General features: G+C 42.3%; 1 protein-coding gene across 1 annotated transcript in view; it reads right to left on the bottom strand.

Annotated features, from left to right (window-relative positions):
• The window catches only part of LOC142249600 (clathrin heavy chain 1-like), a 154,110-nt gene that overhangs the window by 101,094 nt on the left and 34,860 nt on the right, over positions 1–18,156 (bottom strand). The window contains exon 2 of the mRNA XM_075321317.1: positions 15,275–15,482. Coding sequence (XP_075177432.1) covers positions 15,275–15,482 — 208 coding nt within the window. The remainder of the gene's footprint in view (positions 1–15,274; positions 15,483–18,156) is intronic.

Raw genomic sequence — 18,156 nt, 5'->3', positions numbered from 1 at the left:
TCAAACTAGCTCATCTGTAATAATACCAGCCCATAGTAGTTCCCTACCACTAACTTTCCTGGCATCGGACTTATATTCGAGGTCTGTGCCCACTACTGATTCAGCCACGGGCTCAATCGATCTAGTCCATCAAACGTCATTCATCTCATCAGTCCAAAAAAAAACAAAACAAAAAAAAAAAACACAATGAAAAATCTGTCTTCAGATATTTCTTGGCCCTGTCTAGATGTTTTAACTTATGTGCCTTCTTCCATGGTGGTCAAGTTTCGGTCTACCATACTTTGGTGACATCCTTGAACACTGATCACATTGCAGTTTACACTCCGGGGTGGTTACAGTTCTGGAATATGATAGAACTGAAAGATAATGATTTTTTGGTTGCTTTAAGTGTGATTCTTAATCTTTGGCAGTTAATATGTATTTTTATTTCAGAATGTTTGTTTGTAGCTCGACTAAGTATTTGCTACCCAACTTTTGATGCTTCTGTGATTACAACCCAATATCTTAGCAATTTCAAGAGTGCTGGATCCCTCTGCAAGACTTGTAACAATTTTTTACTTTTCGGAGTACCGTAAGTCAAATCGATTTCGAACCCTTTTGCCTGAGGAAAACAAACTACCTAAAAATTCTGCACACCTCAATAAAGTGTGGATAGCCTTAGGTCAAACCTCCCTCATTACACATATACATCACCGGAATTCCTTCATCCAATAAGCATTCATGTATATACAGCTTGGAGATGGAAAATATGCAAAAAAATAATTGCGATATGGTTATGACTGGCTGCAAATCTGATGCATAGCCAAACACCAGCTTCTGGCAGCGTTCCCAAGTAATCATAGCTCATTCCTCATGGATAATGGCATCAATTTCACGAATATTCTTGAATTTGTGTGCTGCAAAGCTTTCTTCAAATCCCAAATATTTTTTGTTAGCTTTAAGTCAGACAACTTTGATGACCACTCCAGGATCTTTCGGGACTTCTTCTGAAATCAAGTCTTTGTGAACTGTGAGGTATGCTTGAGAACATTGTTCTGTTAGGAGCTTCCATGACACTCGAAATTAATTTTACTCACAGAAGACATGAAGATGTATCCAAGAATTTAATGATACTTGATTAAATTTATCTTACCTTCCATGTGCTGTAGGTATAAGATGCCAGAGGAAGCAAAGCAGCCACAGAGAAAAACTAAGCCACCACGATGCTTTACTGTAGGCAACATGTTCTTTTCAGTGTATGAGTCATTCTTTCTCCTCGAGTCATACTTCTGATCCATTAGCAGGAAAAGTTCCAGCTCAGTTTAATTACTCCATAGATCAGAATGCCAAAACCTCTGTGGCTTAATTATATGGTTCCAAGCATATTTGATCCAAATTATCTTGTACATTTGGGTCAGTATATATATGTACGTCTTAAGCTGCTTTCACATGAGAGAGGAGTCTCTCTTCCAAGAGAATAGGATTCATCATTGTAATGACACTCGGCTCAAACTCTGATCAGTTTAAGCAGAGTAACTCATGTGAGGGAATCTGATCACGGTAAACTTAATCGTACCACAGGTGTAGCGAAGATTGAGAACTTTATTTCTCCATCTTCTCTCTTGTCTGTCCGGGGAATCGGACTGCATTCTGATGACATCAGAGTGCAGTCTGGTGGTTTACAAGCACCTACAGACTTTAATGGACGTACATTATCCAATTTGCAGAGCCATTAACACCATGCTGTGAGTTGCTTTTCCTCATGCTGAATCGGATGGAGGGATTATCTCCCTTTTTTGCAACATTGTTTTTTTTTTTCCATGTCCAGGCAGTATATAGCCACTGTTCCTTTGAACTTGCGAACTGCTTTTCATTTAATTGCCTTTGTTACCTTTTCTCCATTTTTGCAAGGCAATGATCTCCTCTTAAACGGATTTTGTTTGACTTTGGACATTGACGACATATCCTAAGGATAAGCCATAAATGTTAATCGATTGGGATGCGACACCTGGCACCCTCGATGATCAACTATTCCCAGAGGCGGGTGGAGAGCTACACAGCTCCATCAAAAGAATACTTGCTAAGGCCGGATCCTGCACATCCGCCACCTATTAATTCAAAGCCATCTGCAGGCACTATATAGTGGATGGTAATGTACAGCTCTGCAACTGAGCAGTTCCAGCCGGCGGTGGCACCGGAAACAGCTGATCAGTGGGGATTCCAGGTGTCGAACTCCCACCGATCAAACATTGATGATTGATAGGCCATCAATGTTAAAGTTCTGAACAACCCCTTTAAAACTTTTTGGTCCACTCTCTCGACATTCCAAGAATATTAGTGAACTGGAAGCAATCGTCCATGAGAATGGGCAAAGATTCCTGAGGAATGCTGCCAGAAGCTGATGTCTGGCTAGGAATCACATTTGTAGCAGGAGACTACAGCAAAAGAAGCTTTAGTAATTACTAAAGACGCTGGTCAAGAAAAGGTTGGTTAATTCTGAGGCTGCATTGGTCAAGAAAGGTATTTTGTGTTACAATCTGAGAAACGACTGATTACATTAGCTGTGGTGAGACATTTACATTTGTTTGTATTTATGGCTTATTGCAAACTGGAGAAAGTGTGAGTGTGTATACAAACAACACTGGCTCAGTGGTTAGCACTGTAGTCTTGCAGCGCTGGTGTCCTGGGTTCAATTCCCACCAAGGACAACATCTGCAAGGAGTTTGTATGTTCTCCCTGTGTTTGTGTGGGTTTCCTCCAGGTACTCCGGTTTCCTCCCACACTCCAAAGACATACAGATGGGGAATTTAGATTGTGAGCCCCAATGGGGACAGTGTTGCCAATGTATGTAAAGTGCTGTGGAATTAATAGCGCTATATAAATGAATAAATTAATTATTAATTATTATTATTATTATTATATAAAATACACCTGATGAACCAATGAATGATTCTATGGAATTAAAACACAAAATAATGTGATTACAGGCAGATTATGTAAAGGTTGGGTGTAAGGATTTGAATAAATCTTCCGGCAGAAAATCAAGCAAAATTGGAAAAAATAAAAAAAAAATAAAAAAAATACATGAGTAGACACATGCTCAGACAGTATGGATGTTTATACACGTCTGCAAACCTCATATGTTCTGCATTTGTCATGACCGAATATTGTGAAACTGATCTCACACTGCACAAATCATCTTTTCCAATATTTGATGCTCTGCCAAGACTATTACTGGGCTCAATTAGATCAACAGCAGGTTGTGGGTTAAGTATAAAGGGAGTAAGCCATTACAGAGAAAGCCGGGAAATATTAGTAGGGTGGAGCTGGTACAGTCAGAAGAAATGCATGTAGCACTTGGCTGTTTGTGGGAGAAGATTCCAGGAATTCAGCAAGTAGTGTGGATACCTCAGCGGGATGATGTGCAGCATATCCTACTGTTGTGACTGAAGAGCTCACAAAACATCGGCTTCACTTCTACAATGCAGATCTCCTAGCACTTAAAACATTTTTTTCTCCACTAAGGAACCCCTATTTAGAATGTGATATTTTTTTTAGAGTTATTTTGAAATTCACTTTTGAAGCCTCCACTTCATAGGTGCAAAATGTACAATCTGGTTATAGCAGACTATGAGAATGAAAGTGGGAAAGACAACATACCAACTAGCCAAAAAAATAAAAGCAATTCAGTCTGAAGAAAATATAAAAACTATATACAACTTAAAGCGCCCCAATCACTAGATTTTTCCTATATAACCTAAAGCCAATGTTATACTGGCACTATCATGCTGATTCTATACATACCTTTTGTCAGATTGGATGTAATATTTTAGAAACAGAAGCAAGTAACGTTTATAAAATGAGCAGCTTTTTGATTGGCAGCAGCTACCGATCAGCTAATAGCTGGGGTGGGTTTTGATAGTGATTTCTGCCCCCCTGCCTGTTCCTCCTCCTATAATTTAATTTATTTTAATTCTATTATAGAAGCATTTTACTAATTTTTGTGGCTACATTAAAGTGGCTAGAAGGACTTTGCTGATGTCCTACCCATGTGACCAGAATGGGCAGGGCCTCAGTAAACATAGCTGATACCAGGAAGAAACATTTTTTTTTTGTTGGCTGAGGCCCCGCACCTTCTGGTCACATGGGTATGACATCAGCAAGGTCCTTCTAGCCACTTTGAGGCTAGAGGATGAAGGATGGAGGATGAAGGGACAGTCATCAATTCAAATCAACACAGGGCACCGTGTACAGCGGCAGGAGAAAGGGGAACGAAGGCGAAAGACAGACCGCCCTTTAGGCCCACCGATAAAATTTACATACAAAAAGGTAATATTTTATAAAGTTGTTTTTGCGGTCTGAATAGGGGGCCAGATACAAGGTGCACCTTCATAGAATGCAGCCCAGGAGCTGCAGAAGGTGGTAGTTTTAGTTGCATAGGGAAAAATCTGGTGACAGGTTGCCTTTAATAGCTGCATCGGTATATGAAACTAGTCGGATAGGCAGTGATACTACCCAATACTAAAGATAGGTCTCTACTTGTGTATCCACCATTATATTCAAGCACTGCTTTAAAACTCTCTAGGGCATGAAGTTTACTAGAGCTTCACAGGAACTGCTGGACTCCTCTACCATCCTCCATGATGACATCACGGGGCTGCTGGATGTTAGAGACCTTGCACTCCTTCGCCTTCTGTTTGAGGATGCCCCACAGATGCTCAATAGGGTTTAGGCCTGAAGACATGCTTGGCCAGTCCAGCACCTACATGCCCCATGTACCCGCATAAGTTTTTGATGCTTTTTTTGGTGCATTTTGTGATGATCTTTTAAATCACCACAAAACGGCATGCCTTTCCTTCCCTAGCAAAGTCTAAGAGATTTCAGATTTGCTGTGCGCACGTTGCTTTTTTTTTGGGGGGGGGGGGGGGGCTGCATTTTGTGGTGACCACAAAAATGCAGCATGTGATTTTTTTTTTGTGTTTTCCTGTAATAGTAATCAGTGGTTTGGGTTTTTTTGTTGTTTTTTGTTAACTCGTAGAGCATGCTGTCCACAGCTCGCATAGTAAAAAAAATGCTACCAGGTTCCCTGAAGTGGACAATGTCAGCATCTTTAACACCTCACTTTAAAAATGGGAATGGCAACGCCCCGTTGTCAATTCTAAAAAAAGAAATAAAAGTTATTTATGAGGAATAAAAGCATTTGTTTTAATATACACAAGACGTCAGAGCAGATGGATCATTAAAAGGATCTTGTCAAGTTGACACTGCACTTGAAATCTGTAAGCAGCAAAGTATAGAATAGAAATAACTGAGCAGATTGATATATATGGTTGTGGCTAAAAAAGAAAATTAAAAGTAAAACCTTTGCTTATTCTGGACTTAAGAGTTTAGTGGACGGCCCTACTTCATGATTGACAGCTTTACCTGTATGAGTGTGCATACACAGAAAGCTGCCAATGGACGCCTAAGCCCAGAAAGAGCAAAAATGTATTACTAGTCTTAGCTTCTATTTCTTCCAAAAAAAAAAAAAAAAAAAAAAAAAAAAAAAAAAATCTAGTGTATCAACCTGTTCCCCTCATTTACTCTAAAACATTATTACCTGCAGAAATGGCAGCATTTTCAAGGAGACAGGCTCTTAAGGCATATTATGCTGATTATTGTTTGGACTTTAAAAAAGGACATGCATGAATATGGAGATGTGAAAGGGAATCTTTGACCATTTTGACCTTTTTTTAACTGTTAATATGGGCATACAGGTTATAGAATGGAGAAAAAAAAATCTGGTAACGCCCCTTTTATTTAAAATAATCTCTGGACACGTAAAGTGATAGATTATTTTTCCACAAGCATCCAATATGAGACATAAGGGTGCGCTCACACAAGCATTGAAAATCGGATGAGTGCAATGCGAGAAAATCTCGCATTGCACTCTGACCAATGTTGGTCAATGAGGGCGAGCAGTTGGTCAGCTTTTCTCATACCCAGATTCGAGAAAAGTAGCAACATGCTGCGATTTTCTGCAAAAGCCGTATCACTCGCACCCATTCAAGTGAATGGGTACAAGAGAAAAATCGGACTGCACTCGGATGTTATCTCAGTGCAGTGCAATATACGCACAGGCTGATAATAAAGGAGATAAGGGGGATTAACCCCTCCCTCTTCTCCACAACGCCCACCCTAAGCTTTGCAGCTGAGACTTGATCACAAGATCGGGTCACAGTCGCATGACACTCGGCTCACGCTCGCAGCAGAGCCTGAGGCGGGGGACATTAGCATATCGCATCCGATGCCATATGCTCGTGTGAGTCCAGGTAAGACTATTGTCATCATGCTGTACCTGTATGTCCATATTAACAGATTAAAAAAAGGTCAAAAAAAGTGGTGACAGATTCCCTTTAAATCAATTTCTTACTAGAACTGAGTCAAACATTTGGATCGAAATTTACCATTAACTGAATGCTCGTACTGACTATATGAATTGTTCCAAACACCTGAATATCAAACCTGTAAAACAGCCAAGGAGCCTTGTGCCATTGCCAAGGTAAATGTATGATGTCCAAGAAGTCTCAAGCTTAGATCCTGATAACTAGAATACGACGCATGCATTAGACTACGTCTTGGCAGGTGCTTTACATGAAGGTTTACCTATGTCTCGCCACGCTCAATATAAGCATTCATGGTGCCCTGATGATGGATCCATCGATTGCTGAATATAGCTTTATTGAATACAATGTTATGATCTGCACCACAAACTGCTGGAATATTGAACAATGTAATGACAAAATGTAGTCATGTATACTCACAAAGCACTGGCCAAACAAGATATGGACTGAAAACAGTTACCCAATGTATATTGTACCAACGCTACCGGACACAAAGATAAGAGACAGGACAAAGTAAGAACTCACCGTCTGTTTGAGAAGAGAAAGCAGAAGGAAACAAAAAAAACAAAGCATAAGTAAAAAAAGAGAAAAGAAAGGGAAGGGGAAAGCATATTAAGAAGCAAAAGGATATATGCAATTTGAGACAATATACTGAAAAATGCAATAGAGGGGCAGGAATACAGCGTAAGCAGCAACACAGTCAGGTAAGTAGGCATTCAGATACAGTCACAGAAGGTGAAGACCCCTAAGCACAATGTGAACCTACACCCTGGATAGGAAAAAAAAGGCTTTGGCAAGTTTCACATTAATATAGAGCTCTACACTAGGCACTTAATTGGGATTTGTTGGAATCCACCAAAAAACTGTATTTCGACAGGAAACACGAAATAGCCATTCACTTGAATGGAGCTGAGAAGAGTCATTGTGTACAGAATATGGCCTCCGTCCTGGCATTGGTCGTATTTTCCGCATCCTGCAAAAAGACGAATACTGTTTGGGCGGAGGCCATACATTATATACAGTGACTATGTCCGCTCCATTCACGTGAATGACCTGGAGGGGTCACCGGTGAAACACAGTTTCTTGGGAATCCCAACTTAAACCCTGATGTTACACAGTATTAATGTGAAATGAGCCTAATGAACAGAAAAATACTAGGAAACAAGCAAATTAATACTTAAAAAGAAGGCTGAGCAAGAAAGGTGTAAATTAGCCTGCTGGTAATAGAAATGCTCACAATCATATTTGCCATTGTAGAACATCTAGAATACTAGTAAGGCTGCTTTCACACTACGTTTAACATCCATCATGAACGTTTTTTTAACGCAAAAATGGATCCAGTGCAAATGCGTTTTCATTTCAATGCATTTGCAATGGACTCGCGTCAACATGCGTTCACCTGCGTTTGCGTGCGTTATAGTGAGGATCCAGCGAGTTGCAGTTTAACATTTTTCAAAAACGCTACTTGTAGCATTTTTGAGCTGCATCCAAATACTGCAAATTGCTGGATCCTGACTATACTGCATGCAAACACATGTGAACGCTGGCATGCTGATAGACCGGATCCTGCTTGCTCTACTGAGCATGCCCAGAAACCAGCCTTGCGTGATCAGTCTCTCTCTCCCCCTCCCGCTCTGTCTCTCTCCGACTTCCTCTCGCCCCCCTCCCTCTCTGCCTCTCACCCGCCTGAGAGCTGCAGACACTCGTAACCAAGATAAATATTGGGTAACCAAGCAAAGCGCTTCTCTTAGTTACCTGATGTTTACGTTGGTTACGTTTGCAGGGAGCCCGGCTCCTAGCACCTGCAGATGCTCGGAACCATCATAAATATCGGGTATCCAAACAAGTTACCCGATGTTTACCTTGGTTACGAGCCTCTGCAGCTCTCAGAAGCCGGCTCCCAGTCTCTCACGTTCAGTTCCACTGACTCCCGATCACATGACTCCAATGCCCGCCCATAAACTTAAAGTGACAGGATCCTGCAAAATAACACTTGCGTTTGCATGCGTTTTTTTGCTGTAAAAGCAGGATCCGCTTTTACAGCAAAAAAACGTTCATGACGCATGTTAAATATATGTAGTGTGAAAGAAGCCTTAGGCCGTATATTAGAAAACAAGGGCTGGCTGACACGTCTGACCGAGGCTGCTTTCCTTCAGACGTCGCACCAGGTCCATAGGTAATTTTTGACATTGCAGCTCAGCTCCATTAATGAGAATATGGCCGATCTGCAATAACACACACATTGGCCCCGATTTATCAAGATCAGATTATTTTCTGTCACTCTTTATGAAGAGGAGGGTTGGAGTGAGAGGTGCCTTGTTCAATAGGAAGCACACGTATCTTACTAGCTCATACAAGGGGCGAAACGGCATGTGCCTTACCACAAATATTACTCCAGTAACAGGCTGGATTAAGACTTGTGGTTTAAAGTACAACCATCTTTTGCCAAGATTTTGACGAGCGGGAGGTGCCGTGCCTGTCATGCCCTCATCCTGGCCACTAGGAGAAAATGGTGTAGAACGCCAATTCTATTGATATTAGTGGATATAAAACAATCCGGTTTGCACTGTGTTCACCTGGACCAGAGGGAATAAGACACAGCAGCTACAATGCAGCATCACCATCCTGATATATGGACAGATCATGACAGATTTTCCATGAACTCATGGATTTTGCAGGAAAACAGTCTTACCTGAAAAAACGTGCACAGACATGACTTAAAAAAAAAAATGAGCAGATTTGCAGTAAAACCATTTGTCACCAATGATTGTGACAACACTGCGGCTGCTATGTAGTATCTTCCATTCTTGACTTAAAGGGGGTTGTCCCAAGAACAAAGTACATTTTAATCAATAGATCTTGGATAGGGATGTGGAAACCCAAACTAAAAAGTTCGGAGTTCAAACAGGCCACCAAGTGTCCGGGGCTTGAACTCAAACACGGACTTACGTAGAAGTCAGTGTCAGAGTTCGGTGCTAGGGTGCTGTTCAGATGCCTGGACAAAATATAAAAAAAAATATATATTAACTGTAGTCCTCCTATAAATAATCAGCCAAAGTAAAGCAGAAAGCTGGGGGATGGTATTATAAGGCTGGGAAGGCCCATGGTTATTTGAGCCCTTCCCGTAGCAGCCTGCAGCCACCCTAGACGTGGCACATTCAACAGATGCGCCAATTCTGGCACTTCGCCCATCTCTACCCGATTGCCCTGGTGCGGTGTCTGCTTTACCCTGGCTAATAATAATAATAATAATAATAAAAAATAAATAAATAAATAGATAGATAGAGGGGACTCCATGGCGTTTTTTTTTGTTTGTTTTTTCTAAATTCTTTATTTTAAAGACTAACTTGTAACAAAACAAAGTATCTCCTGCTCCACACGGAGCAGCATAAATTATTTCAAATACATGACATTGGCATGTATCCTAACAATCTGTACTTTTTTTTTAATTATTTAAATATTCTTTATCCACATTTGTTTGCAGGGCAATTGTTCTACTCTTGCCCTCTTTTGCAGCCCCCTAGTCCTGACTAAGACCATTTTAAATCAAATTTACATTATCAAAGTTTGGGTCCCCATTGACATTCAGTTCAGGGTCAAATTCAAGTCAAGTCCATGTACCAAACCAAACTTAACGTTAAAAAATAAATAAATAAAAAAAATGTTACTGTGCTGAGATATAACCAAATTAGATTTCATAATTTGCATTGACGAGGGGCAATACCATGTCTGAAAATTGAGATTCTGGTTTGGCTTTTTATCCTAAGTCGTATGGCAAGGCTCATAGGTTCGATTTTAAACTTTTAGGATTGCTACTTCTAATAGAGGACACTAGAGTTCAAGTCTTCTTCCTCTCTGAAGAAAACATCTGCAGAGATAATATGCCCCTGCTATGTACTGTGTAATGGCTGAGTCAGACTGTACAGGGTCATGGTCTGATCATACCACAGCTCCTGGGCTGGGGAGGAAGCAAAAGAGAGTATATAGACAGGGCAGCATCGGATTGCAGGCTGTGAGGTAAAGCATTTCCCTTATTAGTTTGAAACATGACAGTCAACTGTGATCCCATTGTGTCTTGTCTGTATACTCGTTTCGACTCCCCTGCCTAGGAGCTGTAATATGTTCAGACCAGGTCCCTGTACGGTCGGACACGGCCATTACACAGTACATACCAGGGGAACATTTATAATATTATCTCTGCAGATTTTATCATCATGTATAAATCAGGAAGCTGAAAAAAATTATACCTACTGACCCATTTCTGCTTCACTCAGCGCTTTGTCCCCTATAGATTCCCTAGCATTAACATATAATGGTGGCGTAACGCGAGTGCTGCAGCCAAACAACATCCTCTGATAGGCTGCATTGTTCTAATTTCATCTGTACTGAATAAACTTTTTTTTTTATTTATATCTACTGCAAGACAAGAATCTAAGGAATTCTGTACTGGAATAAAGTGCTGGTCCTTTACTATTAGGGTACCGTTACACTTTAGTGACGCACCAGCGATCTGACCTGGTCAGGATCGCTGGTGCGTCGCTACATGGTCGCTGGTGAGCTGTCAATCAGGCAGATCTCACCAGCGACCAGCCCCCAGCGACGCGTGGAAGCGATGCTGCGCTTGGTAACTAAGGTAAATATCGGGTAACCAAGGGCTTGGTTACCCGATATTTACGTTGGTTACCAGTGCTCACCGCTTAGCACTGGCTCCCTGCACTCCTAGCCACAGTACACATCGGGTTAATAAGCAAACATTTGCTTATTTACCTGATGTGTAACTCCGGCTACGTGTGCAGGGAGCAGGGAGCCGGCACTGGCAGCGTGAGAGCGGCGGACGCTGGTAACGAAGGTAAATATCAGGTAACCAAGGAAATGGCTTCCCTTGGTTACCCGATATTTACCTTGGTTACAGCTTACCGCAGGCTGCCAGACGCCGGCTCCCTGCACATTCAGATCATTGCTCTCTCGCTGTCACACACAGCGATATGTGCTTCACAGCAGGAGAGCAACGTCCAAAAAATGAACCAAAGCTGTGTGTAACGAGCAGCGATTTCACAGCAGGGGCCAGATCGCTGCTTAGTGTCACACACAGCGAGATCGCTAATGAGGTCACTGCTGCGTCACAAAAACCGTGACTCAGCAGCGATCTCGATAGCGATCTCGCTGTGTGTGAAGCACCGCTTACACTGTAGAAGTACCTCCAGCATTGTTTATTGAGCCCTTAACAGCCAACTCTATTTATTATGTACACATCTTGGATTTTTTTTGTATTGTATCCAGACGGATACGACCCCAAAAGATAAACTTCAGAAATCTATAGTGATGTCAAAATAGAACATCATTTGTTCATAAAAATGCTTATGGATGTGACAAAAGTTGACAAAAATGCTAAATTTTCCCCACAGGTGATATCCAACAATAGACAAGACCACAGATGTTCAGAAAAGCAAAAAAGTTTTACTACCTAATGTTGAACACTTATCCTATAGAGATAATGCTTGTGGACTCATCCACAACATCATGTATAATTTCTGCAGTGAGGGAAAACAAAAGTCTATAGTTTATATAAGGGGTATTCCTCTCTTATTAAGTGGTGGTGTATCACTAGGTAATGCCATCATTTAACGGGAATCTGTCACCAGGTTTTTGCCACCTAACCTGACAGCAGCATAATGTAGGGGCTTAGATCCTGATTCCAGGGGTGTGTCACTTACTGGGCTGATTAATCAGTGATTTTATCAAAATTATACCAATCTATAGTAGATCATTAGAGGACTACTTGGCCCGCTCCCAGGTAGTCCAGTATAATCATGAGCTCTATATAACTGCTAGATCTGCAGCAGAGAAAGCATTGCTTTTAATCAAAATGACAGCAAACAGCTCAGTAAGTGACACATCGCTGGAATCAGGGTCTCTGTCTCTACATTATGCTGCTCGGGGGGATTGGGGGGGGGGGAGCAAAAACCTGGTGACAGATTCCCTTTAAAGAGAACCTGTCACCAGAACTAAACTGGATAGTTTTCCTTTTTATTTTATTACTGCTGCTCTCCTGGGTAATATAATATATTCACCTCATCTTCACCTCATGCCGACTACAACTCAAAAATATCTCCTGGAACCGTGCCTTCCTTAACCAAGAATCAGCAAAAACATTAGTACATGCCCTCATCATCTCCAGCCTTGACTACTGCAACCTCCTGCTCTGTAGCCTCCCTTCCAACACTCTTGCACCCCTCCAATCTATCCTGAACTCTGCAGCCCGCTTAATCCACCTCTCCCCTCGCTATTCCCCAGCCTCGCCACTCTGCCAATCCCTTCACTGGCTTCCCATTGCTTAAAGACTCCAGTTCAAACCATTAACCATGACCTATAAAGCCATCCACAACCTGTCTCCTCCTTACATCTGTGACCTAGTCTCCCGGTACTTACGTGCACACAACCTCAGATCCTCACAAGTTCTCCTTCTCTGCTCCTCTCTTATCTCCTCTTCCCACAATCGCGTACAAGATTTCTCCCGTGCCTCCCCCATACTCTGGAACGCTCTACCTCAGCATATCAGACCCTCTCCTACCATGGAAAGCTTCAAAAAGAAACCTCAAGACCCATCTCTTCCAACAAGCCTACAACCTACAATAGCCCTCAGTCCAGTAGACCACTGCGCAACCAGCTCTGTCCTCACCTATTGTACCATCACCCATTCCCTGTAGACTGTGAGCCCTCGCGGGCAGCGTCCTCTCTCCTCCTATACCAGTCTGTTTTGTACTGTTAATGATTGTTGTACTAGTTTTTATGTATACCTTTTTCACTTGTAAAGCGCCATTGAGTTAATGGCGCTATAATAAATAATAATAATGTATACACACACACACACACACACACACACACACACACACACACACCTTTTGATTTGGTGCTACTCTACAGGGTCTTTAACAAAATGGTGTGGCTCACAGGATAATGCAGAGCAGCCTCAAGACATGTCCCCAGACAACCCTGTGAGCCATGACCTCTTAGAAAAAACCATAAAAATGATCAAGTAAAAAGGTCCTTCTCTCTGGGCCTGTGAGGGGAGTAGCAGGAATAAAACAAAGATCACATTTTATTTGTTGACAGATCCTCTTTAAAGGACTTTGGTTATTCCAATCCAAGTTTTCCATGGCTAAAACACGAATACCTCACTATCTGAACTGGCTCTAGAAGATCAGGACTACACCATTTTGTAACTCCTATTAAAAGCAAATGGGAGTTATTGAGATGCCATTGCATAGCAAAGCCCCTTCATTGCCAGAATTATAAAGTTCCAGAAGTTGGATACCAAGTGATCATTAAAGAGGTTATCTGGGACTTTTAGTTAAAAAAATAATATCAGCTTAAGAACCAACAGTCAAGTACCCTGTTTCCTTGTAAATAAGACACTGTCTTATATTTATTTTTTTTTTTGCACCAAAAAAAAAAAAAAAAAAGGACAAGGTCTTATTTTCGGATGGTGTCTTCTTATCAAGGCGATATGGTTGGGGGCAAGTTCACCCCCCACAAAAAGCAGACCCCCCTCCCTTCCCAGGATCGTCATACTTACCAGCCCCGGGCGTGTGTGTGGCTCCCAGATCCTCCTGTGATCTCCCAGCAGGTATGCTGCACGCCTCCAGTGCGTCCGACTGGCCGACACTTACACATCAGAACACACACACCCACACACATATACACACAGATTCCATATCATTCCTCCCTGTGATCTCTGTGCAATACGATGTCCTCTCCTGCATCTGACTGACACTCATACATCAGAACACACACAGATTTCCAATTTCTCCCTGTGATCTCCGGTGGGCGATCCAGGCAGCTGTGCTGAACGCCATCCTCCTCTGCCTCTTGCAGACACGCACACATCAGACAGCATACACTCACGATATCGCATATACCTGTACAATCACGCGCACACACTCAACATCCGGAGATACCACGTGCTTCAGGCCATGTGATGCAAAGTCCTGGAAGCTCACTGCACAGCGTCGCAGGTCTTTACGCGTGCCGAGAAGCGAGCAATATCGCTGGATGTGGTGAGTTTGTGGATGCGGTGTTTTCTCTTTTTTTTTTTAGGGTGTGTCCGCCGTCTATAATGAAGTGTCCTGCAGAATTCTTTAACTTTTATACCGCGACACAGACACTTTATTATTAAACCACGACTAGGTCTTATTTTCAGGGGATGTCTTATATTTCAGCCTCCCTGAAAACTCCTGCTACGTCTTATTTTCGGAGGGGGTATTATTTTCGGGGAAACACGGTAGTTGCCAAGCATTGGCCTGTTCTACCCAGCGCCGGCTCAGAGCAGTCCCAGACCTCGCCTGATTCATGTCAACAGAGCAGCTCTTCCTCTTCTGATCTGCTCTGTCGAAGTCATGATGATTGACAGGTGGCTCAGCACAGTAAGGAAATGGGAAAACGGCTATCAATCAGCATGACACCGATCGACCTAATCAACAGAGCAGAGTGGAAGAGATGCTGCTGCTCTGTCGACGCTATGTGGGCGGAAGCCTCAGAGCTGCCGGAAGAGGCGATCTGTAACCACTCTGCACAAGCAGAAATCTGCACTGGCCAATACAGGCAAGTAGTTTACTAAGTACCTGCGTGTTAGTTCTTGGGTCCATAAAAAAAAAAAAAAATAGTCCCAGGCAACCACTTTAAATTATGGTGTGCCCTAGCAATATGCTATTACTTAGTGAGATAGAAATAACCCTATATGATTTTCAGGTGTAATGACAACCATCAACAGAAGAGAGTTTGCATCAAAAGTAGAATTATCTGGGGTAAAAAAGCTGAAGCACAAATCTTTACACAATTGTCACTGCTCAACAGTTCCTTAATATCTGTGCAGGATTACCAATGTAGCTGCTGAAGCCATGATTGAGACTCACCTTTCAGAGCAATGACTTTGGAAGCTGGATTCATGATGGCGCTTTCAGCAGATATCGGACGCCTCAATGGAGTGTTTGGATCTGCCATATCAATGATAACCACCTGGGCCTGTTCTCCAACCTTCTCTCGAATGCAGATATACTTGTCAGACTCCATGGTCAGAGTGCTAAAGCCAATGTTGGCTGGATTGATTCCCAGATTCTGAAGCTAAAATGTAAAAAAATAAATAGAATAAACATATGTCTAACTGTGGTATACGGATTACCTTAATAAACACTAGAGCCAATGCAACTAGACTTTGTGCACATACCCTAAAGGCCCCGTTACACGCAACGGCATCGCTAACGAGATGTCGCTGGGGTCACGGAATTCGTGTCGCACATCCGGCCTCGTTAGCGGCGTCATTGCGTGTGACACTTACGAGCGACCGCTAACGATCACAAATACTCACAAAACCGTTGATTGTTGACACGTCGTTCATTTTCCAAATATCGTTGCTCATTCTGGACGCAGGTTGTTAGTCATTTCTGAGGCAGCACACATCGCTGTGTGTGACACCCCGGGAACGATGAACAACAGCGTTCCTCCGGCAACGAGGTGGGCGTGACTTTCATGGGGCTGCTCTGAACCCCTCCGCTTCTATTGGTGGCCCGCTGTGACACGTCGCTGTGACGCCGCACGAACCTCCCCCTTAAAAAAGGGGTTGTTCGCCGTTCACAGCTACGTCGTTAGGAAGGTAAGTTCGTGTGACACGTACTAGCGATATTGTTCGCCACAGGCAGCGATTTGCCCATGACGCACGGACGATGGGGGCGTGTGCGATCGCTAGCGATGTCGCAGCGTGTAAAGCGGCCTTAAGAGTTAGAAATCCTCCTATCAGCACGAGTTCACTGACAGATTCTCATTAAACTCATTCTGTAATGCGCAATAGACTGCGGAACACAGGCAACCAAACGGTGCAATTTTTTATTTTATTTTTTTTAAGAAACATAAATGCAAAGATGATTTCTACTCAAAAACTCAAGCAAAAAAGCATCAAAATCCTTTAAGGCTAAAGTTTAAATCTTGATGTCATGATCAAGTCTAAGAGCAAGCTTTCAAATAAAGGTCATTTAAGTGCAAGTTATGTTACAAAGCACTAGTGAGGAGCCAATATACTGAGCACTACTCATTACTGGCACGAATATTAAGGTATTCGAGATAATCAATACTTGAGTATTTTAGTATTAGAATCGTGAGTTTTGAGTCTCTTCCCCAAATGTTTGTCACCTGATTTTCAGCCACTAAACATGCAGGATTGCCTGCCAATCACAGTAATGCCTTAGCCATATTTGATACTTGCATTACTCTGATTGGTAGACGCAGTGGGGAAAAAAATATAAAATGCGGTCATTAAAATAATGGAACCTCAGCGGTGACCTTTGGTGAACTCAATGCTCGATTAACAAACCATGCAATGTGTGCACATTGATTATTTGGGCGCAGACATTTCTGCACCAAATCTGCATCTCCTGGCAAAAAAAAAAAAAAAAAAACGCAACAAAACCGCATCTTTTTTGTTGCGTTTTTCTGCCAAGATATGCACACTTGCCTGATCCAGCATTGAATTCAATGAGTTCACCTGAAGTCACAGCTGTCACCTCTGGTGAACTAAGTCACCTCACCTCAGGTGACCTCGTTGCCGGATTACCGGACTAGGCCATGTCTGCATATTGAGTATTTGACTGCACCAAATCTGCATCTCCTGACAGAAAAAAAAACAAAAAACCTCACCAAAAGCAATGTGGTTCTGACGTGTTTTCGGTGTGTTTTTCTGCCAGTAAATGCGCATTTAGAGCATTAATGTCTGCAAAAAAATCTGCATCTTCTGGCAGAAGAATGCGCTAAAACCAGATTGAGTTTTTGGTGCGTTTTTTTCTGCCAAGAGATGCAGATTTGGTGCAGAAATGTCTGCAACCAAATACTCAATGTGCACAAATCCGGTATTCGGACATATAGTTCAATTACTTCACCTGAGGTGAGGTCACTGACTTCAATGATTTCACCATTGGTGTGGATTAAGTTGGACCTGCAGGCGTGTTAGGGGGTTAATACAGGGTGGGGTTTTTTTTATTAAAAGATTTTTCTCTGTCTTGTGTTGATTTCTTTTGACTTATAGGGTTATTAATGAGGGGTGGGTCTCAGAACCCCTTCCATTACTAACCCAGGGTTTCTAGGCAGCTGTGATTTATTGGACAAATGACAGCTTTAATTAACCCCTTATGTTACCCTGATTGCCATCGCACCAGGGCAAATCGGGATGAGCATGGTAAATTGCCGAAATTGGCGCATCTAATGGATGCGACAATTCTGAGGCGGCTGTGTGCTGCTATTTTTTAGGCTGGGCAGGGCCCAATAACCATAGGCCTCCACAGTGTGAGAATACCAGCCCTCACCTGTGCCTTATCCAGCCTCCAGCTGTCCGCTTTATTTGCTTTGGGTATCAAATACCAGACAGCTAGGGCAACCATTCACAGATGCCAGAACAGAGGGTGGGAGGTTCACAGACACTGTTACAGAGGATGGGCAGGGGAAGTATTGCGTAGTCATGAAGTTTCATGATAGGACCAAAAAGTAGCGTGATAGCCGTGGGGAAACTCATTAAGTATAATTCTCCTGCTTTAATCCCTGTAATACGCTGACATTTTTCCCAAAAAACAACTAAGTCAGAAATGCATCTAGGCATCTTCCCCATGCTGTTCCCATTCAATTTCAGCACTTTTCCATCCTTTGTAGCATTTTTACAGCCCTCCCAGACCTACTTCTAAGGTCCTTCAGAAAATTGAACTCTCCACATTTTATTTTTGCAGGTTTTGTGCATTAAAGTTTCTACTTGGGTTAA

Source organism: Anomaloglossus baeobatrachus, chromosome 1 (genome assembly GCF_048569485.1).
Source record: "Anomaloglossus baeobatrachus isolate aAnoBae1 chromosome 1, aAnoBae1.hap1, whole genome shotgun sequence".
NCBI lineage: Eukaryota > Metazoa > Chordata > Amphibia > Anura > Aromobatidae > Anomaloglossus > Anomaloglossus baeobatrachus.
The sequence above is the reverse complement of the archived record's forward strand: the minus strand, read 5'-3'. Positions and strand labels throughout refer to the sequence as shown.